General features: G+C 41.7%; 1 protein-coding gene across 1 annotated transcript; it reads right to left on the bottom strand.

The window, feature by feature from the left end:
• Positions 1-9158: 9158 nt before the first annotated feature.
• Positions 9159-10305, bottom strand: LOC121450598 (WD repeat-containing protein 61-like). The gene has a single exon (XM_041655726.1). It carries the CDS (start codon positions 10255-10257, stop codon positions 9598-9600), a length of 660 nt encoding a protein of 219 aa, XP_041511660.1. The 5' UTR covers positions 10258-10305; the 3' UTR covers positions 9159-9597.
• Positions 10306-23141: the final 12836 nt, after the last annotated feature.

The raw sequence follows: 23141 nt of genomic DNA, 5'->3' as shown, positions 1-23141 counted from the left end.
AACTTCTACTTCTGGGGGGCACCCAAGTGTCAGGAGCCAATTTCCTCCTAAAATCATTGCAGGAACCATCACCCTGGGGAGTCTGCAGAGAACCCCACACCCTTAATTGTGTTAGGAATAGTTCTATTGACAGAGCCTACCCCACACCCAAATTGGCTGTTAATGAGAGCTATCTGTTAGCGGAACCCACCCCACATTCCAAACTATCTAGGGATCTAGGTGTGTCAACTCAGTGACTTCTTAGCCTACAGTGACCTGACCGAAGACAACCTCCTGCCCACGTGACCAACTCGGACCATGTGACCAACGTGAACCACGTGGCAAGAGCCCAGGCCCCTGCGCCCACCCCCCAACTCTTTACCCTATAAAAGTTGTACCCCGTCTCTAATAAAGGGAGGCTTTGACAAGAATTCTCGCTTAGCCTCATTCCGCTTTCCTAGCCTATTATCTTCCAGGTGGTGCCTCTCCGTGACCCTGGAATAACTGACTGCCAGGTGGGTTACTAACCCTAGACTGAGTAGCCCACCAAGGCAATCAACACCCAAGGGCACTAACAATAGACTGTACATTTTGGGAGTCCTTTTGACTGCTGCGGGCGACAACTCAAAGAAGGCTTCTCATGTCTGGTAATAGGGGTTTTGTTAGATGGTCTTTGGTTCTTGGAGGGAGCAACATCAGTCCAGATGAGAAAAGTTTGTTAAAATTATATATGTATATTTATACACTGAATTATATGCATTATAAAATTTTTAAAGTAAATAGTTAATAGTATGATTCTTTGTGACTTTTTCAGACATTCATACTGTTATTTTACCTGCCTCACTTCTCCTGCATTTACCTCCTTCCCCTTCCCTAAGACTGCCTTCCCATTTCCCTGATCTGGTTACTAATAACCTGTTAATCCCCCCTCTTGTTCCTGAACCCTCCCCCCTATTCTGGCAATGGGCCAGTTTTACATTCCTGGTTTCTTTAATTACTATAGGCTATGTATTTACCTCTGAGGATTTGCAGTTAGGAACCTCCAATAAGAGAACATTTGACATTCCTCTTTTTCAGTCTGGATTATCTCACTCAGTGTAATCTTTTCTAGTTCCATGGATTTATCTGCAAAATTCAAGATTTCATTTTTATTTACAGCTAAATAGTATTCCACAGTGTATATATACCACATTTTGCTATCCATTTATCAGTTATAGGCCACATAGATTGTTTCCATTTTCTAGCTATTGTGAATTGGAGGCAGCAAGAGACCTCCAAAGTTGCTTATTACTATTACAATTGCTTCAGTGACTTGACCACTAAGCGAGACAGTGTGTTTAAAAGATGTATGTAGACTTGGGAAAGAGAGAAAAAAGTAGCAATGAACACAAATGAGCAAATACCTGTAAAGAAGGATGTGGAGCCATTCGGCATACGCCAAGGAGTGGTAAAGCTTCGTCATATGTAGCCTTATTATTAGCTTTTGGAGAAAATTTCACACTGATTTTGATTGTGGTGGCCCCACTTTGCAAACCACCACCAGTGAGTGCGGGATCACTTTTTCCTGTATCACCTCCAGCATTAGTTGTTACTTGTTCCATCAATCTTTACTCTTCTGGGAGGCGTGAGAACCTCAAAGTTGTTTTGGTTTATATTTTAAAAATTGCTAGGGATAATGAACAATTTTTGAGTTATTTGTAAACCATATTTTTTTTCTCTTGAGAATTCTCTATTTATGTCCCAGGTCCATTTTTGAATATGTCTTTTTTTTTTTTAAAATCTTGCTTTTTGAGTTATTTGTATATTCTTGATATTAATCCTCTTTTGGATGTAGAGCTGGCAAAGATTCTCTCCCATTCTGTGGACTTCCTCTTCACCCAATTTATTGCTTCTTTAGCTGTGCAGATCGTTTTTAGTTTCATGAAGTCCCAATTCTCATAATTCTTGATCAAATGGAGTCCGATTCAGGAAGTCTTTTCCAACATCTATATATCATGTAGGTTATTGCATATGTTTTCTTCTAGCAGTTTTAGGTTTCATATTTAGGTCTTTAATCCACTTGCCATTAGTTTTTATCCAAGGTCTAATTTGATATTTCTATGTGTGGACATGCAGTTTTCCCAGCACCATTTGTTGAAGATGCTTTCTTTCCTTCAGCTTATGCTTTTGGCTTCTTTGTCAAATACTAAGTGACTATGTGTACTCATGTTTATGACTTTGATTTTGTCCTATTGTCCACATGTCTGTTTTTGTGCCAGTACTATTTTTTTTATTACTTTGGCTTTATAATGTATCTTAATATTTGCAGTGGCAATCCCTGTGCCCTTGTTCTTTTTGGTCAGCATTGTTTTGGAGGTCTGAGGTCTTCTATTGTTCCATATGAATTTTAGGACAGATTTTTCTATTAATGTGAAGAGTGAGATAGGATTTGGATTGCTTCAAATCTGCAAGTAGTTTTGGGTTAGACAGTCGTTTCCACAGTGTTAACTATTCCGCTCTGTGAGTATGGAATGTCTTTCCATTGTCTTGCGTCTTTCTCTTTCCTAGGGGGTTTAAAGTTTTTGTTGTAAACATCCTTCTCTTCCTTGGCTAGATATATTCTTATATATGTTATTTTCTTTGAACTATTGTGAATTGAAGTGTGTCCATGATTTCCTTTTCTATATGTTTGTTGTTGGTGTATTAAAAAGCTATTGATTTCTGCCAGTTGATTCTGTATGCTGCCAGATTGCTCAATTTTTTTTTATCGTTTTTGTAAGTTTTCTGGTAGGAAAATTTTGGAAATAGAGATAGTTTGACATCTTTTCCTATCTGTATCCTTTTAATTTCCTTTTCTGGACTCATTGCTACAATTGGTACTTTAGTACAATGTTGAAAAAGAATGGGAAAGTGGACATCCCTGTTCTGTTCATCACTTCAGCGGTAGTGCTTCAAGTTTTCCTGCGTTTAGGATGATGTTGGCTGTGGGTTTCTCATATATAGTCTTTGTTGTGTTGTCCAATCCCTCTAGTCCTATGTTCTTGACTTTTATCATGAAGGCATGTTGGGTTTTGTCAAAAGTTTTTCCTGCATCTATTGAGATGATCTTGTGATTTTTGCCTTTAAGTCCATTTATGTGGTTTATTGCATTTATTAACTTGCCTATATGGAACCATCCCTAGATTTTATGAATAAAGCTGACTTTGTCATGGTGGATAATCTTTTAGATGTATGTCTATATTCTATTGCAAGTATTTTATTGAATATTTTTGAGTCTATGGTCATCAGTCATATTGGCCTGTAGTTCTCTCTCTCTCTCTCTCTCTCTCTCTCTCTCTCTCTCTCTCTCACACACACACACACACACACACACACACACACACACAAAATTTGAGGAGGACCATCTTTGAATGTCTGGTAGAATTCTGCGGACTCCATTTGGCCCTGAGTTTCTTTTGGTGGAAAGCTTTTATTACCAGTTCAGTTTCCTCATTTGTTATGAGTTCTTTAGCTTTTTGACTTCTGCTTTGGTTTAATTTTGATGGTTTGGCCAAATCTAGAAATTCATCCACTTTTTAAAGATTTTCCAGCTTAATGGAATACAGGTTTTTATTTTATTTTTAAGATTTATATATTTATTATGTATACAGTGTTTTCCCTGCATGTATGCCTGCAGATCAGAAGAGGGTACCAGATCTCATTGCAGATGGTTGTGAGCCACCATGTGGTTGCTGAGGATTGAATTCAGGATCTCTGGAAGAGCAGCCAGTGCTCTTAACTGCTGAGCCAAATCTCAAGTCCCAGTTTTTTTTTTTTTTTTAAATTTAGGTTTTATTTTATTTATTTAAAATATAATTCTTTATTGATTCTTTGGAAATTTCATATCATGAGCACCCCAATCCTACTCAACTCACATTCCTTCCATATCTGCCCCTGACCCCTGCAAGTATGCCCCCTAAATTATTTAAAAACAAAACAAACAACAAAAAAATCCACTTTGTTTCTCCCTCTTTCCAACACCTCTGCATTCCTCCTCATGGCATTGGGAGCTGCGGTGTGTCACACAGTACATCCATTCGTCCTATCAGTCCCATCCGGAAAATGTTCATTGCAATGAGTTCTTGGTCTTGGAGCACAGGTTTTTAAAAATATTCCCTTGTAATATTCTGAATTTATTTGGTGTCTGTTGTATTGTTTCTCTGTTCATTCCTGATTTTCTAATTTGGGTTCTCTTTTGGCTAGTTGGGCCAAGGCTCTGTCAATTTTGTTTAACTTCTCAAAGAACTCTTAGATTTGGTGATTCTTTGTGTTGTTTTTTTCTTATTTCTATTGTGTTGATTTGTGTCCTGATTTTTATTATTTCTTGATATCAAGAGTGTTTGGATTTGTCTTATTCTTGTTATTTCATTATGAAGACACTTTTGCTCTTTCTGATTTTTTTAATGTAGGCACTTAGAGCTATAAATTTCCCTCCTAGGACTATGTTTCCTTATAGGAAGTTTTGCTGTGTTGTGTTTTCATTTTCATTTAGTTTTAGGATGCTATTTTATTTTTCTCTTGATTCCTTCTTTGACCAACTCATCACATAGTAATAGTAATGAGTTGTTTACATCAGTTTGCATATTTTCTAGAAGCATTTTTTTTGCTGTCAGTTTTAAATTTTATTATGGTTATATTGGAACAAACAGTGATTTCAATCTTTTTGAATTTGTAAATACTTGTTTTGTGTCTTAACATATGGTCTATTTTAGAAAAACTTCTATATACTGCTGAGTAGAATGTGTTGGGTGTAATATTCTATAAATATTTGTTAAGTCTAATATTGCTGGGAATTGAACTCAGGACCACTGGAAGATCAGTCAAGTGCTCTTAACCATTGAACCATCTCCAGTCCCATGTATGTATGTATGTTTGTATGTATGTATGTATGTATGTATGTATTTTTACAGTCTGTTTATGTTGTGGAAAAATTCTTTTTTCCTTCAATCATGCTTGATTGTTTTGCTGGGTATATTATTTAGGTTGGCTGTCATAGTCTTTTAGTACTTGAAACGCATTTCTCTAGACTCTGCTGGTTTTCAGATTTTCTGCTGAGAACTTAGCTGTTATTCGTATGAGTTTCTTGAAGCCTTTAACATTCTTTCTTTGTTGCGTATGTCTACTGTTTTGATTATTATGTGTCATGGGGCATTTCTCTCCTGGTCCTGTCTATTTGGTATTCTGTATGCTTCTTGGGTTAGAAGGATAGACACCTCCTTCTTTGGGTTGGGCAAATTTTCTTGTATGATTTTTATGAAAATATTTTTTGTTCCTTTGACTTGGGTTTCTTATCTTTTCTCTATTTCTATTAGCCATAGATTTTTTTTTATTGTTCAAGATTTCCTTGATATTTTGCACCTCGATTCTTTAATTTTTTAACATTTCCTTTGACTGAGATCTCCATCTTTTCTACTTTGTCTTCTTTGCCTGAGGGTCTCCCTTTCATGTCTTGCACTCTGTTAGTAAACTTTTCTCTGAGGTTTTTATTTGACTTCCTACATGTTATTCTTTTTTAAAGATGTGGTGGGGGGAAGGATGGTTCAACAAGGAGCAGCTGGTCCCATGAGGGCTCAGTGGGGTCACGCAGGTTGTCCAAGGCATCAACAGGTCCCCTTGGTGGGTAGGAGACCATGGCGGGTGAGAGACAGACAGATATGCCATGTAGAAAGAGAGTTTGGGTATAGAGTTTATTTAGTGGGTTATTGAGGGGAAAGGAAAGGGAAGGGGAGAGAAGAAGGAGGACAGGGAAAGAGAGAGAGAGGAGGGGAAGAGAGGGAGAGCGAGACAGACAACAGCTACCTCTTCAGAAGAGGGATGGAAAGAGAGAGAAAACAGGCTGAAGGAGGTGGAAGATCCACTTGCCTAGGCAGAAGGTTGGGAGTGGGCTGAGCGTGGCTCTTAAAGGGACAGGGTACCCAGGTGACAGACCAGGTCAGCAGATCATAACACTACATATTGAGGTTTATGTGTGTTCCAGCCCCCAAAGCTCTCAGGATCTAGAAGGAATGCTATAGCAAAAACTGACTAAAAGGTATCTGAGGGTAAACAGTTCAGCTCACATATGTCTTTTGATTATGTCCCTTTATTCTTCCAATGTTCATGCTCTCTCTTGATCCCACAAGCTTTCCAGTTTATATACCTGTTAAGAATATTTTCTAACACTAACAGAGCCTCTCCACTGGCACAAAGAATGCCAATCAGACTAGATTAAGCCAAATTAAATGCCTGAGTTTAATAGATGGTGGACTCCTGGGTGGCTTGGAGCATGACAGGGAGAAGACAGGGAACACACACACAAACCCAAAACCACGTGTTCCTTCTCTGGGAAGCCACCTAAATACCCTGTGGGAGGGGTCAGCACTTGGCAGGCTTGGAGTTGGAGTCTGAACCAACATTCCAGACTCTTTGGATATAGGAGTGTGACAAGGAACTGAGGTCTATTTATGACCAACATTTAGGCTCTCTTTGGATAAAGGGGCATTGGCTCAAGTCTGGCTACTTCCTGCAGGTATGGGGAGACATGGGAGAGGGAAGAGCTGGGTGTTGGTGGGTTTACACTAAGTGAGAGGTGTGACTGGGGTGGCATCCAGTCTGCTGTCATCCTGGAGTCCTTAGGCAGCTGCTTTTTTGAGGGAGAAGAGAGGCAGGTGGCTAGGAGAAAAAATATTGTTATTACTGGTCTTATGCGTTAACTTCCAGAAAGAATGGGACAGGGAAGAGCCCTGGTTGGACAGGTGAGGCTTGGTTGTATCATATACAACCAGATTGTAGTCAGTAGGTGCCCTTCATTTGGAGAGTTGGTACCAATGGTGAAGTTCCAGGAGCTATTGCCGGTGCCTGGCATTATCTGGAGAGCACTTTGTGAGTTGGTCTTGGCCCTGGCAGCAGGAGTGACCTTCAAAATATGCTTGAAACTGGCTGGGGTTAGCAAAAGGCTCTGGAGACTGTTAGTTTTTTACCAGACCTGATTGATACAGCAGTAGAATCTTTCCAGGAACCTATAAGAGAACTGGAACAGATTTATATCATGGCAAAAGGCTATTGCTTTAGGTTAAAAGGTATGAACATTTTAGGAGACAATTAAAGAAAACTGGGAACTCTGAACCTCTGAAGATACACCGGAAACCTGTTAATTCTGGACCATAAAGAGCAGTACCTTAAGTTGTCAAATGCCCTTAGACAGAGCTGGGAGGGATAAATGAGCAAAACTGACACAGCCTTTTAGCTACGCAGGCAATCCCAAATCCTCTCCTAGTCTTTGGAGAACACCATTTGTAACATGGGTACCTGCTTGTTGGGGTTTCTGTCCTGCCCAGTTCCCACAGTCCTTAGGTCCCAAAGAATCACACAGAAGGTCTACAATTATAAACTGATTGGCTCATTAGTTCAGGCTTTGTATTAGCTCTTATAACTTATATTAACCCCATTATTTTTATCTATGTTAACCACATGGCTTGGTACCTTTTTCGGCAGGCAGGTCATATCTTCCTTCTTCAGTGTCTGGACAGGACTGGGGAAGAATGGGCTTCCTCCTTCCCGGGATTCTCATGTTCTTGCTCCACCTCTACTTCCTGTCTGGTTGCCCCACCTATACTTCCTGCCTGGCTACTAGCCAATCAGTGTTTATTTAAAACATGATTGACAGAATACAATTCTCCTGCACCAACCATCCTTAGAAGCAGTGTTTGGCATTTGATGTTGAGTACGAGAGGCCCAATGTTTTTTTTTTTGTTGTTGTTGTTTTTTGTTTTTTTCTGTGTGGGGAAGATTTAGTCTACCTGGCTTGGCAGGATGAGAAGATGGATTCCCGGGTGAAGCATCTAGAAAGCTGGAGAGATAAAAGGCCACTTTTGCTGTGTGGGTGGCTATGCCAAACCCAAAGGCAAGGCCTGGAGGCGGAAGGCCCTCTGTCTTCTTGGAGGAGCTAAAGGGTGCTGCAGGAGTACATGTTAGAAGCTTTTTGTTAAAAGGTCACAATCTCAGATCTGTAAAGGCACTTGAGAACTCGGCACCATTACCTGTTATTTTAAACTGGGCATGTAAGCTAAATATAGATGTGTATTTTATCCAATTAGTTACAGTTTACCAATGCTAGTAGTGTCGTGGCCCGTGAGGGTCCAACATAAATTCCCTAATTCCTCAAACCGGCTGGAACGGAGTCGCAAGGAAAAGAACTGACACAGCTTACACCGTCATCATGGAAATGGCCAGATCGCCGTTTATTCTCCAAACATTTTATATACCCACACCAAATTTAGCGGGGAGGGGGAAAACCAATTATGCCATCACCTAGGCAACCAGGTGCCTTGGCTCAAGTCATGTCTGCATCTAGCAGTCAGGTAGGCCCTGAATTAGCATCTCTATAAGACATCCTTCCAAATTACAAAAGGAAGGAAGCACCAAATATCTGAACTCTTAAGTCATCAGCTTCAGTCAAACATCTCTTCTCAGGTAATCCACATTTTAACAAAAGAAGCTAAGAGCAGGCATCCTGGCCTTTGTTAAGGGCAGAGACAGCTTGTCTACAGAGCTACATGATCAGCTCGGACTGGGCTAATGGCTTTTGTGCCATATCGAAATATGGGCCCACATAGTAGAATACTAGCCTGCATGGGAACTCTTACCAAAGATGGTGGTGAGGTTAAAATTGCGGTTACCCATGTGTTTGTATTTTTTTCTAGATCTGCTGTAATCTGGAAGCACACGTACACACAGAAACATAAATCTACTTAGTCACACAGATATACTGTGGCCACATCATTCTAACAGACAGACAAATAGGATACTTTGGGAAACCCGTGTCAGCTGACCAACTTTAAAATCCCAGCACAGTTAGGCCTCTGCTGTCTTCAGCTGATGGAAAGGGACTCAGGTTTAGATCCTGAATCTGGGACAGACCAAGAGCTGCTGTGCCTCATTAGCATCAGAGCCCTACTGACTATGGAGGGGCGGGATTGGGGGGCAGGACAAACCATATGATACAAATCAGTGGAGAAAAAGAGGTGGAAGGGGATGGTACAAGAGCACTGGCCACGAATAAGCAGAGAGAGAGGCGGGGGAGAGGGGGGGAAGTGGGGGGTGAGAAGAGAGAGCACATCTAGGAATTGCAGGCTTTTAGAGCATTGTTAATTTAGGTTAGATAGCCCCAATTTTTTTTTTTGCATTAAGAATGCTTTATTTACATTAAAATATGAGCAACATTTCCAATAAAACAGGAAAAACTTTATACTGTAGCTACAAAATTTACTACAATATATGCTGTATTTTAAGTGTGCCTAAGAAGGCAAGGAATGTCACAATCAACCCTGCATACTCTGGCACTGGCCCTGAAGATGCTGGTGTTTAAATTGGGCAGTCATAGACGTGAATTTCCTGGTCATCTCCAACAGACACAATTTTTGATCTGTTTCCACTATATTTTACTCCCCAAACCTGATCCTGGTGATCAAAGAAGGTGTGAACACAGGTCCTTGTTCCAACATCCCAAACCTTTACACTTTTGTCAGATGAACTGGAGACAAAGTGAGTGTCATCAGGGCAGAAGGCAACGTTCAGCACCCAGGATGCGTGGCCACTCAGTGTGCCAGCCAAGTTGGCATGTTATACATCATAGATCTTGATGTAGCCATCATCGGAAGCCGTGACGAGGAGCTGGGAGTCGGGGGAAAAGGTCAAGGAGCGAATGGGCATCGCATGGCCTTCCAGCGTATGCAGAAGCTTTCCAGTTGCAATATCAAAAATATTGATGATTCCGTCTATGGCTCCACTGGCCAGGTATTTTCCATCAGGACTATATGCAATACTGAGGATGAATTTTCCTCTAGTGTCCAAAGAATATTCTTTTTTCCCACTTTCCACACCAAAAATGTTCACTTTCCCCACATGCGTTCCGGTGGCCAGATACTGGGAGTCAGGGAAGAAGGCCAAAGTCCAGGCGTCCACGGGTCCTGCATCTATAGACTTTATCTGTTTGCCATTCTCCAAGTCCCAGAGACGAATATGAGCATCAAGAGAGCTGGATGCAGCAATGGGAAGGGTGTGACTGATGTCCACAGACACCACGCCCAGCTGATGTCCCTCCAGGCTCCACTGTAGCTCCAGCCTCTCTTCACGCCACTTCCAAACCTTCAGCAGGTCATCCAGGGATCCTGTGACCACAGTTTCAGTGTTTTCCTTCTTGTTTGTCCCCCAGGCAACTGACCAAACGGCATCATCGTGGGCTTGCTCTTGCTTGAAGAGAATACTGTACTGGTTGGTCATTTCCTTAACCAAGGATGAAGATCTGAAGGCCAGTCAGCCCACTGCACAGCCGGCGGCACAGCACGTCTGATAGCCCCAATTTTTAAAAGGAATTTTTGTAAAAGGCCACTTAAGGGTGTTTGAATAATCGGTTTGGAATTATAAGGACCCACTAGAAGCTCATGCCTGTGTGACTCAAGCCTGTTGAGATGCGTCCACTGAACAGACCCCTTGAGTCATGAATGGCGGTGCATGAGAAGTGGATGAGGGACGTCTCCTGACACCCAAGTCCAATCTTGGCGAAAGGCTCAGATTTTGCCACATGGATCAGGCTTTTGGCATGGCAGAGACTTCAATGAAAGCCCAAAAATTAATGGGTCACCCCGGAGGACCCTACGAGCATAAAGCAAAAGAAGGGGAACGTCTGAAGCCTATCTAGTCTGGCAGAGGGTATGCACAGGAAGGGTGTTATCCAGCTTGACCTTGGGCCCTGGGCCTGCAGGAAAAAACTGACCCATCTTGGTGGGACCTCCAACTGTTAAGAATATTTTCTTTTATTTATTTATTTACTTATTTATTTATTAAAGATTTCTGCCTCCCCGCCACCACCTCCCATTTCCCTCCCCCTCCCCCAATCAAGTCCCCCTCTCTCGTCAGCCCAAAGAGCAGTCAGGGTTCCCTGCCCTGTGGGAAGTCCAAGGACCTCCCACCTCCTTCCAGGTCTAGTAAGGTGAGCATCCAAACAGTCTAGGCTCCCACAAAGCCAGTACGTGCAGTAGGATCAAAACCCAGTGCCATTGTTCTTGACTTCTCAGTAGTCTGCTATATTCAGCGAGTCCGGTTTTGTCCCATGTTTTTTCAGACCCAGTCCATCTGGCCTTGATGAGTTCCCGATAGAACATCCCCATTGCCTCAGTGTGTGGGTGCCCTCCTCACGGTCCTGAGTTCCTTGCTCGTGCTCTCTCTCCTTCTGCTCCTGATTTGGACCTTGGGATTTCAGTACGGTGCTCCAATGTGGGTCTCTGTCTCTGTTTCCTTTTATCGCCTGATGAAGGTTAATATCCAGGAGGATGACTATATGTTTTTCTTTGGGTTCACCTTCTTATTTAGCTTCTCTAGGATCATGAATTATAGGTTCAATGTCCTTTGTTTATGGCTAGAAACCATTTATGAGTGAGTACATCCCATGTTCCTCTTTTTGGGTCTGGCTTACCTCACTCGGGATAGTGTTTTCTATTTCCATCCATTTGCATGCAAAATTCAAGAAGTCATTGTTTTTTTACTGCTGAGTAGTACTCTAATATGTATATATTCCATACTTTCTTCATCCATTCTTCCATTGAAGGGCATCTAGGTTGTTTCCAGGTTCTGGCTTGATATGGGAGTCTTCTGTTTTGTGTTGATTTCATTGGTTAAATAAAGAAACTGCCTTGGCCCTTTAATAGGACAGAAAATTAGGTAGACGGAGTAAACAGAACAGAATGCTGGGAGAAAGAAGCCAAGTCAGGCAGTCGCCATGATTTTCTCACTCCAGACAGATGCAGGTTAAGATACTTCCTGGTAAGCCTGCTCATGGTACTACACAGAATATTAGAAATGGGTTAGATCAATATGTAAGAGCCAGCCAATAAGAGGCTGGAACTAATGGGCCAGGCAGTGTTTAAAAGAATACAGTTTCTGTGTAATTATTTCGGGGCATAAGCTAGCCATATGGGCAGCTGGGTGCCGGGGATACAGCCCCACTGCTCTTATTACTACACTGGCTATTACAAACAATGCTGCTATGAACATAGTTGAGCATATACTTTTGTTGTATGATAGGGCATTTCTTGGGTATATTCCCAAGAGTGGTATTGCTGGGTCCAGGGGTAGGTTGATTCCGAATTTCCTGAGAAACCGCCACACTGCTTTCCAAAGTGGTTGCACAAGTTTGCGTTCCCACCAGCAATGGATGAATGTACCCCTTTCTCCACAACCTCTCCAGCAAAGGCTATCATTGGGGTTTTTGACTTTAGCCATTCTGACAGGTGTAAGATGGTATCTTAAAGTTGTCTTGATTTGCATTTCCCTGATCGCTAAGGAAGTTGAGCATGATCTTATGTGTCTTTTGGCCATTTGAACTTCTTCTGTTGAGAATTCTCTGTTCATCTCAGTGCCCCATTTTATAATTGGGTTGATTAGCCTTTTACGGTCTAGTTTCTTGAGTTCTTTATATATTTTGGAGATCAGACCTTTGTCAGTTGCAGGGTTGGTCAAGATCTTCTCCCAGTCAGTGGGTTGCCTTTTTGTCTTAGTGACAGTGTCCTTTGCTTTACAGAAGCTTCTCAGTCTCAGGAGGTCCCATTTATTCAATGATGCTCTTAATGTCTGTGCTATTGGGGTTTTACGTAGGAAGTGGTCTCCTGTGCCCATGTGTTGTAGAGTACTTCCCACTTTCTCTTCTATCAGGTTCAGTGTGTTCAGACTGATATTGAGGTCTTTAATCCATTTGGACTTGAGTTTAGTGCATGGTGATAGATATAGATCTATATTCATTCTTCTACAGATTGACATCCAGTTATGCCAGCACCATTTGTTGAAGATGCTCTCTTTTTTTTCATTGTATACTTTTAGCTCTTTTATTGAAAATCAGGTGTTCATAGGTTTGTGGGTTAAAGTCTGGGTCTTCTATTCGATTCCATTGGTCAACTTCTCTGTTTTTATGCCAATACCACGCTGTTTTCAATACTGTAGTTATGTAATAGAGTTTGAAGTCAGGGATGGTAATGCCTCCAGAATTTCCTTTATTGTATAAGATTGTTTTGGCTATCCTTGCTTTTTTGTTTTTCCATATAAAGTTGATTATTGTCTTCTCAAGGTCTGTGAAGAATTTTGATGGGATTTTGATGGGGATTGCATTGAATCTATAGATTGCTTTTGGTAGAATTGCCATTTTTACTATGTTGATCCTCCCAATCCAAGAGCAAGGGAGATCCTTCCATTTTCTGTTATCCTCTTCAATTTCTATCTTCAAAGTTCTTGTCAAATAGATCTTTCACTTCCTTGGTCAGAGTTACCCCAAGATATTTTATGCTGTTTGTGGCTATCGTGAAAGGCGATGCTTCTCTGATTTCCCTCTCTGCTTCCTTATCCTTAGGGTATAGGAAGGCAACTGATTTTTTGGAGTTGATCTTGTATCCTACCACATTACTAAAGGTGTTTATCAGCTTTAGGAGTTCTTTGGTACAGTTTTTGGGGTCGCTTATATATACTATCATATCATCTGCAAATAACAAAAGTTTAACTTCTTCCTTTCCAATTCAAATCCCCTTGATCCCCTTATGTTGTCTTATTGCTATTGCTAGAACTTCAAGCACTATATTGAAGAGATATGGAGAGAGTGGACAGCCTTGTCGTGTTCCTGATTCTAGTGTGATGGCTTTGAGTTTCTCTCCGTTTAATTTGATGTTAGCTGTCGGCTTGCTGTAAATAGCTTTTATTATATTCAGGTATGACCCTTGTATCCCTAATCTCTCCAAGACCTTTATCATAAAGGGGTGTTGAATTTTTTCAAATGCTTTTTCAGCATCTAATGAAATGATCATTTTTTTCTTTCAGTTTATTTATATGCTGGATTACATTGATAGATTTTTGTATGTTGAACCAGCCCTGCATCTCTGGGATGAAGCCTATTTGATCATAATGGTTAATTTTTCTAATGTGTTCTTGGATTCAGTTTGCCAGTATTTTATTGAGAATTTTTGCATAGATGTTCATGAGTGAGATTGGCCTGTAATTCTCTTTCTTGGTTAAGTCTTTGTGGGGTTTTGGTATCAGGGTGACTGTAGCTTCATAAAAGGAATTTGGCAATGACTCTTCTGTTTCTATATTGTGAAACATTAAGGAGTATAGGTATTACTTCTTCTTGGAAGTTCTGGTAGAATTCTGCATTGAAACTATCAGGTCCTGGGTTTTTCTTGGAAGGGAGGCTTTTGATAACAGCTTCTATTTCTTCACGACTAACAGGTCTATTTAGATTGTTCACCTGGTCTTAGTTTAACTTTGGTGTATGGTACTTATGTAAAAAAAATGTCCATTTCTTTTGCATTTTCCAGTTTTGTGGCATACAGGCTTTTGTAGTAAGATCTAATGACTCTCTGAATTTCCTCTGTGTCTGTAGTTATGTCCCCCTTTTCATTTCTGATCTTATTTATTTGCATGTTCTCTCTCTGTCATTTAATTAGTTTGGATAGGGGTTTGTCAATCTTGTTGATTTTCTCTAAGAACCAACTTTTTGTTTCATTGATTCTTTGGATTGTTTTCTGTGTTTCTATTTTGTTTATTTCAGCCCTCAGTTGGATTATTTCCAGTCTTCTACTCCTCCTGGGAGCGTCTGCTTCTTTTTTTTCTAGAGCTTTCAGGTGTGCTGTTAAGTCTCCAATGTATGCTTTTTCCATTTTCTTTAAGTGGGCACTTAGTGCTATGAACTTTCCTCTTAGCACTGCTTTCATTGTGTTCTATAGGTTTGAGTATGTTGTCTCTTTATTTTCATTAAATCTAGAAAGACTTTAATTTCTTTCTTTATTCTTTCTTGACCCAGGTGTGGTTCAGTAGTTGACTGTTTAGTTTCCATGAGTTTGTTGGCTTTCTGAGGGTAGCATTGTTGTTGCCTTCTACCTTTAATCCATGGTGATCTGATAAGACACAGGTGATCACTGATATTTTTTTGTATCTGTGTAGGTTTCTTTTGTTACTGAGTATGATGTCAATTTTTGAGAAGGTTCCATGAGCTGCAGAGAAGAAGGTATATTCTTTCCTATTTGGGTGGAGTGTTCTATAGATGTCTGTTAAGTCCATTTGCTTCATTACCTCCAATAATTCTCTTAATTCTCTATTAGATATCTGTCTGATTGACCTCTCCATTGGAGAGAGAGGTGTGCTGAAGTCTCCTACTATTAGTGTGTGTGTTTTGATATCTGTCTTGAGTTTTAGTAATATTTCTTTTACATAAGTTGGTGCTTTTATATTAGGGGCATAAATATTCAGGATTGAGACTTCACCCTGATGAATTGTTCCTGTTATGAGTATAAAATGTCCATCTCGATCTCTTCTGATTGATTTTAGTTTGAAGTCAGTTTTGTTAGAAATTAGTATGGCCACGCCTGCTTGTTTCTTAGGACCATTTGCTTGAAAAACCTTTTCCCAACCCTTTACTCTGAGTAGATGCCTGTCTTTGTGGTTGAGATGTGTTTCTTGTAAACAGCAGAATGTTGGATCCTGTTTTCGTATCCAATCTCTTAGCCTGTGCCTTTTTATAGGTGAATTGAGTCCATTAATATTAAGTGATATTAATGACCAGTGGTTGTTTACTCCAGTTATTCATATTGTTTTTGGTAGTAGAGTTTGTGTGTCTCCCTTCTTTGAGTTGTGCTTGTGAAGGGTCGCTAGATGCCTGAGTTATTGTAGGCAGTGTTGGCAATATTGGATTCCTTGGGTTGTGATTTTCCTTCTATTACTTTCTGTAGAGCTGGATTTGTGGCTACGTATTGTTTAAATTTGTTCTTATATTGGAATGTCTTGTTTTCTCCATTGATAGTGAACAACAGCTTGGCTGGGTATAGTTGTTTGGGTTTGTATCCATGGTCTCTTAGTTTCTGAAGTACCTCTATCCAGGACCTTCTTGCTTTCATGGTTTCCATAGAGAAGTCAGGTGTAAGTCTGATCGGTTTACCTTTATAAGTTACTTGCCTTTTTTCCTTTGCAGCTCTTAATATTCTTTCTTTAACCTGTATATTTTGTGTTTTGATTATTATATGGTGAGGGGATTTTTTTTTGATCCAGTCTGTTTGGTGTTCTGTATGCTTCTTGAATATTCAAAGGAATATCTTTCTTTATGGTGGGAAAGTTTTCTTCTATAATTTTGTTAAAAATATTTTCTGGGCCTTTGAGCTGTGACTCTTCTCCTTCTTCTATTCCTATTTTTCTTAGATTTTGGTCTTTTTATTGTGTCCCATATATACTGAATGTTTTGTGATAAGAATTTGTTGGTTTTGCTGTTTTCTTTGATCAGTGCATTTATTTTCTCTATGGTGTCCTCAGAATCTGAGATTCTTTCTTCTATATCTTGTATTCTATTGATTATGCTTGTTTCTGTAGGCTCTGCTCGTTGACCTAGATTTTCCATATCCAGCTGGTCCTGAGTTTGTGTTTTCTTCCTTGCTTCCATTTCAGTTTTCATTTCTTGAACTGTTTCTATTACCTGTTTGATCGTTTTTTCTTGGTTTCCCAGAGTATCATTTATGTATTTACTCATTTATTCAAACTTTTTCTTATACTTCTCATCCATTTTTATAAGGGCATTTTTTACATATTGTTTAAGGGACTCTATTGCTTTCATAAAGTCATTTTTTCCCCACTTCTTCTGTTCAAGTCTTTCTGTTGTAAGATCATTGGGTTCTGGTGTTTTCATGTTGTTTTTCAGATTGTTGGGTGAATTCTTGCCTTGGTGCCTGCCCATCTCCTCCTACCGATGCTATCTAATGGGTCTTCTAAAACAGGATCAGATTTCCCTGCTGGCCAGGGGCCCCGCTTTCAAAATGCTTCCGCTCCATTTTCTGGCTCCCGTGGCCCAAGATCCCTCTCACCACTCAGAAGGGTCTTCAGGAACAGGACCAGGCTCCCCTTTCACCAGGGACCTTGCCAACCAAAGGTCTACCACTCTGCAGGCCAGCCACCAAAACAAAGAAACTCCCACTGTCCTCTGCCCCGAGCACCCGACCCAGCACCCAAACAGGCTGAACTGGGTGATCCCGCTGCCCCGTGCCGATGGGAGGAAGAAGGAAGGAAGCCCCTAGGTGCAAGCTGGGATGGGCCTGGGAGAGAGTGGTCTCAGCAGAGGAGGAGCAGCCCCAGCAGAGGGGAGCAGCCCCCGCAGACTGACTGGGGAGTCAAGGGGGTCGGGGAATGCCCCTGCTCCGTTTCCTGGTTCCTGCCGCTGGTCAAGAACACTCTCACCACTCAGGAGGGTCTTCAGGGGCAGGACCAGGCTCCTTGTTCGCCAGGGACCTCACCAACAAAAGGTCTACCACTCTGCAGGCCAGCCACCAAAAAAACCTACTTGATTTAGTTGTAGTGGGACGATCTGCTCTCAGTGTGGGCTTCACTGTTTCAAGCTTGGACCATCAAAAAATGCGCATCTGTGCCGGTCTCTGCTCCGTGTCTGCCAAGAATATTTTCTAACAGAGCCTCTCTGCTGGTGCAAAGAATTCCAATCAGACCAGAATAAGCCAAATTAAATGTCTGTGTTTAATAGATGGCGGTCCTGATTGGCTGGGGGCATGGCAAGGGAAAGGCAGAGGGAATGCACATGCAAACCCAAAAAACGTGTTCCTTCTCTGGGCAGCCCCCTAAATACCCCGTGGGAGGAGTCAGCTCTTGGCAGGCTGGGAGTTGGAGTCTGGATCAACAATACCCACACAGACCAATTAGCAATTCTTTGTGATGGTAACAAGGATACCAGGCATGCATTTTTTAGGGCCAACAAGAAAGATAAGCCTGACAAAGCATGCTCCAATTGTCCTACTTGTGTCTCAGAGGGAGTGTGACTGTGACATGCCCAGGCATATCTAAGAAGGGGTTAATGAAAGGGCTATTATTTCTAAGAGAGAGGGAGTTTGTGTGTTAACTACATTTGTGAGGTCAGTTAACCTACAAGTTTGTAATTGATAAATGTAGAGAAAAAGGGAAGAAAAACACTGCAGTGCTGTGCACTCTCTAAGCATGGCTGTTCTCTCAGCAGCTGAACACAGCCTTTGTGGTAGCCATGGCAACCAGCCTGAGCCACAGAAGGAAAAGGAGTATCCACTGGCACCCAGGTGAGAAGGAACTCCTTTCTTTGGGGCTGGTTTAGTGATCTAAGCTTTTTCCTGTATCTCTAGGGGTGAAGGTACAAGCAGTTAATTCCCTAGACCAAGATCTTTTGTCAGATGAAACTGAGGTGAAGGTAAGTACAGGATATTACTAGCTTGTTAGGGTAGAGCAAAGGCCAGCAGCAGGTTACACTCTCCCGAGTTGGCTGCCACCTGGTTCTGCTTATCAGGGAGGTCAGACAGCATGTCTCTCCTGCTCAGTACCTGTCTTTCAAAGTTCTTATGTGGTCTGTTTGCAAGGCTTCTTTCCTTGCCAGACGTTCTGACATAAAGAGAAATTGTGGGGTACTAACTTTATGTAGATTTGACTGTGAGAACAAAGTTTCTTTGACTGAGTGAAGACTTTCACACCGGGGCTCTACAGTGTGAGAAAAATGTCACCTGGTTACCAGTACCAAAAGAAATTATGCCCAATAATTAATACACTGCCGGGATTATTTGGGACAAATCCCATTCTGGAAAGGGAGAAGCTATGGCTTCACAAGGCTTCTGCAGAAATGACAGCGGCTATTCCAAAGGCAGGTTCCCAAAGCCTTGCAGTTTGGGTGTCAGCTAGACTGTCAGCTGTACTCTCTTTGTATAAGACTTGGACCAAAGCACCTACAGTTTTCATTTCCAGTTTTATTTCAGCTTAGGTTTCCTTCATTAATTCTATTTCTTCGTCAAATCCTACTTTTGTGACGTGGACTATTTTCATCTCAGACCACTGTTTGTGTTTTCACAGACTTCATTAAAGGATTTATTGATATTCTCTTTAAGGTCCTTGAAATATTCATAATTGCTTTTTGGAGTTGTGTCCTGTGCTTCAGTTATATTTATCAGGGCCTGCTGTAATATATTGTACACTGCATTCTGGTGGTGAAGGACCCAGCCATGACAGGCTCCACAGAGGCCTGGGCACAACAGTGGAAGCACAATGTCCTTGTTAAAGCTTGTGCTTTGTGCTGTGAATAGGCATTTGGAGTAGGGATGTGGAGATGATTCTAGATGTTGATATCTGGTCTTCTCTTTGTTATGTTGGTGTTCTATTTGTGTTGTTTTTGTTTTTTGTTTATTTGTTTGTTTGTGACAAGGTCTCACTACTAGCTCTAGATGTCCTGGAATTTACTCTGTAGACCAGACTGGCCTTGAACTCACAGAGATCTGCTGGCCTTTGTTTTCTGAGTGCTGGGCAGGGTAGTTCATTTGTTTCTGTTGCCTTCTCTGGATCTTAGCAATGTGTGGTGGATATGGAATCTCTGGTTTAGAGTGCTTCTGTAGATCAGTGGATGGCAGAGAGGAGTGGTGAGGGCCTAGAAGCATACCCTGAGATGGGATTGAGAAAGACCCTAAGGGGGTCCTGTTCACATCTAGATGCAGGGTCGCTCAGGAGTGTAGGTGTGGTGGAGAAGGGGTCCTGCAAGTAGGCTGCAGTAAGACAGAATAATCTGGAAAGACAAGGTGAATGGGCTAAAGGACCCTGGGTTTGTTCCAAGAGTTGGAATTTCCAGGGAATGAGTTGAGGTGGTCGGTGGGGCACCTGCAAGCATATTGTTACAGGGCTGAAGATGGGAATGAGATAGGTTATAATGGAGGACAGGACAGATAGTGTGAATCGTCTACCTGAGTTCCAGCCCAGTGTGGCCTGGAAGGGTTTCTAGGTACTGGAGGTTGACACAAAGGAATGGAAATGGCTAGAAGAGAGGATAGAGAGAGTTCGTACAAAGGAGAAAAGCTGGATCTGCACTGAGGTTTGGTGAAGTCCCCGGGGAATGAAAGTAGGGTTTGAGGAGAGGCCCTTGTATCCAGGATGCTATAGGTTGGGGGTGAAACGAGAGATTATAATGGAGGACAGGAAGGAGGGTGAAAACCGCCCACCTGATTCCCAGTTTGGTGTGGGCCCTGGAGACCCTAGGTAAAAAGTGTTTCTGGATATGGTGATTGACACAAAGGAATGGGAATGACCTGGAAGGGAGATCTGAGAGGATCTGCAGGAAGAAGGAAAGCTAAGTCTGCACCAAGGCTTGGCAGAGTTTCCAGGGAATGGACATAGAGTGGAAGGAGAGGCACTGGCAAGCAGGCTGCTACTGGGCAGGGGTGAGACTTAAGTTGAATTTTTTTTTTGAGCAATATGAGAATATTTATCAAAACCTACTGGATAGCCGGGTGTAGTGACACACACCTTTAATCCCAGCACCTTTAATCCCAGCACTCTGGAGGCAGAGGCAGGGAGATCTCTGCGAGCTGGAGACCAGGCTGACCTATAATGAGCTCCAGACCAGGCACAACTGGGAGCTCCTCCCACTGCCATGCCTTCCAGGCCACAGTGAATTTTATCCCCAAGATTGTGAACTGAAAAGATAGATCCTCCATTCTGTAAGTAGCTTGTTTCTGATACGTCATCACTTCACTGAGAACAGAACTAATCAAACACCCTGTGAATACAGATGTCCAGACTAGTCCACCTTACATGGTGGTCGAGGGATTCAAGACAAGTTGAAAGTCAGTATATCACACACGACTGATAGCCCCAAGAAGTTGCACTTCCCTCTGGAAATGGAATTTGCTCTCTGTTCATACAGAAGGCAATACTCTTCTGAGAGAGTGCTGCCATGAAGAAACATTTTCTTACCCTTTTCTGTGAAACTGCCCATTCCTTATGTTACCTAATCAGTTATGCTGATAATTTAGGAGGAAAGGAAAAGGAAGGCATTTTGTTTTATCCACCAGTCCTTTCTTATTCATTAGTAAGTCTAAGAATATATACATTGTTAACAAATGAAATGCATATTTTTAAAAATGTAGTGTTTTCATTGTTCTAATAAGAAAAATTGTGCATGTGTTTACAAGCTATAGGAATCGTCTCATTTTGCTGCTTCTACTCATAAACTAGATGCTCTTGCCCTGAGAGGTGGTGTTAGAGTTGGAGAATACAAAGGCAAGCAGCAATTTCCACACTCAGGTTATATTCTGATGCTTCTGCTTTTTGTTTTGTTTTGAGTTAGGAACAGGAATCTTGTCCTTTCATCTTTACCAGCCAGTTTTGCAGGTCATTTTATTCTCTTTTTTGAAGTTTCTGGGCAGCTTTCTGGGTAGAACTCTGGCTTTTTGAATAGTTGTGTTATTAGGAAAAAAACCCTTTGCAGATGAACTGACTTCTTTTTTAATGGAAATGCTAATATTTAAGCCAGAAAAAAAATAGAAGCCACTGACTTGAGCTTTCAGGCTTTCGTCTTCCCCACAGCTCATGTAAATACTTGGGGTGTTATTTTTCCATGCCTCTGGGAAGTCTGATGAACCAATGTACTTTTGCATAAAGATGGATGCTATATTTATCATGAGGTTCCTCTTTCTGTGGCTTCTGAACTAACATTTGGGTGGGGGATATCCTTACATATTACCTCAGGCAGTGCTTTGCTGTTTAGCAACCTAATTAACCCTCCAGCAAGAATCTGGGCTGGAGCTGCTATGAACTGAAGGATGATTTGCACAAAGAGGCCGTGAAGTCTACAACCTGCAAAGATTGCAGAGGTCACACAAATAAACTGGGGCTTGATTTGATAGTGACAGCCAAGAGTGGCAAAAGTACACATGATCCTTTTAAAAAGAAAGGAAAGTATTAGGTCACAAAGTGACAGTCTACAGGGAAAGATAGCTGATGAGAACCTCGAAGATTCTAGAAAATGTCTTGGGGCATATTTCGAGCATTAGACATTAGTAACAGGAAGAGCAATTGTAGAAGACTGTAAAGTGGCCAAAAGGCTGTCGGGTTCTCTTTGTCTGTCTGAGGCATCATTGTTCCCTGGCTGCCCAAAATACATATCTGACAGTCATCCTGGACTTGCTCCTTTACCTCTAATCATCAGTGATTTTCTCTGAATTGACTATCACACCCTCTCTTCTAGCACGTCTGTGGATCTGGCCTTGTTCCCCTAACCTCGATGGCAGTGACAGCAGCCAACCCTCCCTATCACTGCTAGCTTGAGTCCCCTCTCTACCGCCCCCCATCAGGCCTTCTGTACAGTGAGCCGACTGTAGAGCTTTAAGAGGCTGGAGGCTCCCTGTATTTCCAAGACACAGCTCCTGAGCACAACCCCTCAGACTCTCTGTTTCTAATCTTTTCTGAATTGAGTGATTTCCAGGAAAACTAATTTTATTATGCAAATGCACTGCTGAAATTCTTATGATTTCCTGAACACGCTTGCTCCCTCATGCGTCTACACAGAATCTATTTTTCTTCAAAGCTTTCCACTGCTGTCTCTAGCCCACCTTCATTATCTCTGTCCCCTTTGTCTTCTCCCTGCTCTTCTTCCTAATTATTGTATTTAAATGTTTCTATGTTCCGTGTCTTGCACTTAAGATCGTATATATTCTGTACAAGTCTCTGAATTCAAGTTAATCAAATTCGTCGGCAATCCTGATTAGTCAGAGCTGGAATGTAGTTCAGAGAGCTTGAATAACCACTAGATTCACATAGTTCAGTGTGTCCTGAATTTGAATTTAGATTTTCCTGGTTCCACATGTGAACACTTTCTCTGTGTGATGCATCCCTGAAATAACACTCCCTTCGTTAAATGTAGTAGTAATGCTGTCCAGGCCTGCAGCCTTCGCTTAATAACTAGATCATTTCCTACCTCTGGACTAGGCGGGGACATGCGGTGCAGCCTTTGCTTCATAACTAGATCATCTCCTACCTCTGGACTAGGCAGGGACACGCGGTGGAGTCCTGGCTGATGGAATATAAGAGGAACGAATGCACATTTGGGGCTGGCCCCACAACCTTCTGAACCACTTCCTATACTGTCTCTGCTTTTTCAGAGAATTTGGGAGCCTGAAGATGGCGGCATGTGGTATAGAAGAAGCCTGGTGTCCCTCTAGCCTGGGGACAACAGATGGTGTTTGGGGAAGCCCCAAGATCTCTGTGATCATCTGTTGGACATGTAACGATACACAGGCTGGGTTTGCTTCCACACTGTATGGATGTTATCTCTGCACATGATTATCTCTTCTACCACGTGA

The sequence above is a fragment of the Microtus oregoni genome, unplaced genomic scaffold, assembly GCF_018167655.1.
Source record: "Microtus oregoni isolate MIOR12 unplaced genomic scaffold, Mior012 000007F_ref0000211, whole genome shotgun sequence".
Lineage (NCBI taxonomy): Eukaryota > Metazoa > Chordata > Mammalia > Rodentia > Cricetidae > Microtus > Microtus oregoni.
The sequence above is the reverse complement of the archived record's forward strand: the minus strand, read 5'-3'. Positions and strand labels throughout refer to the sequence as shown.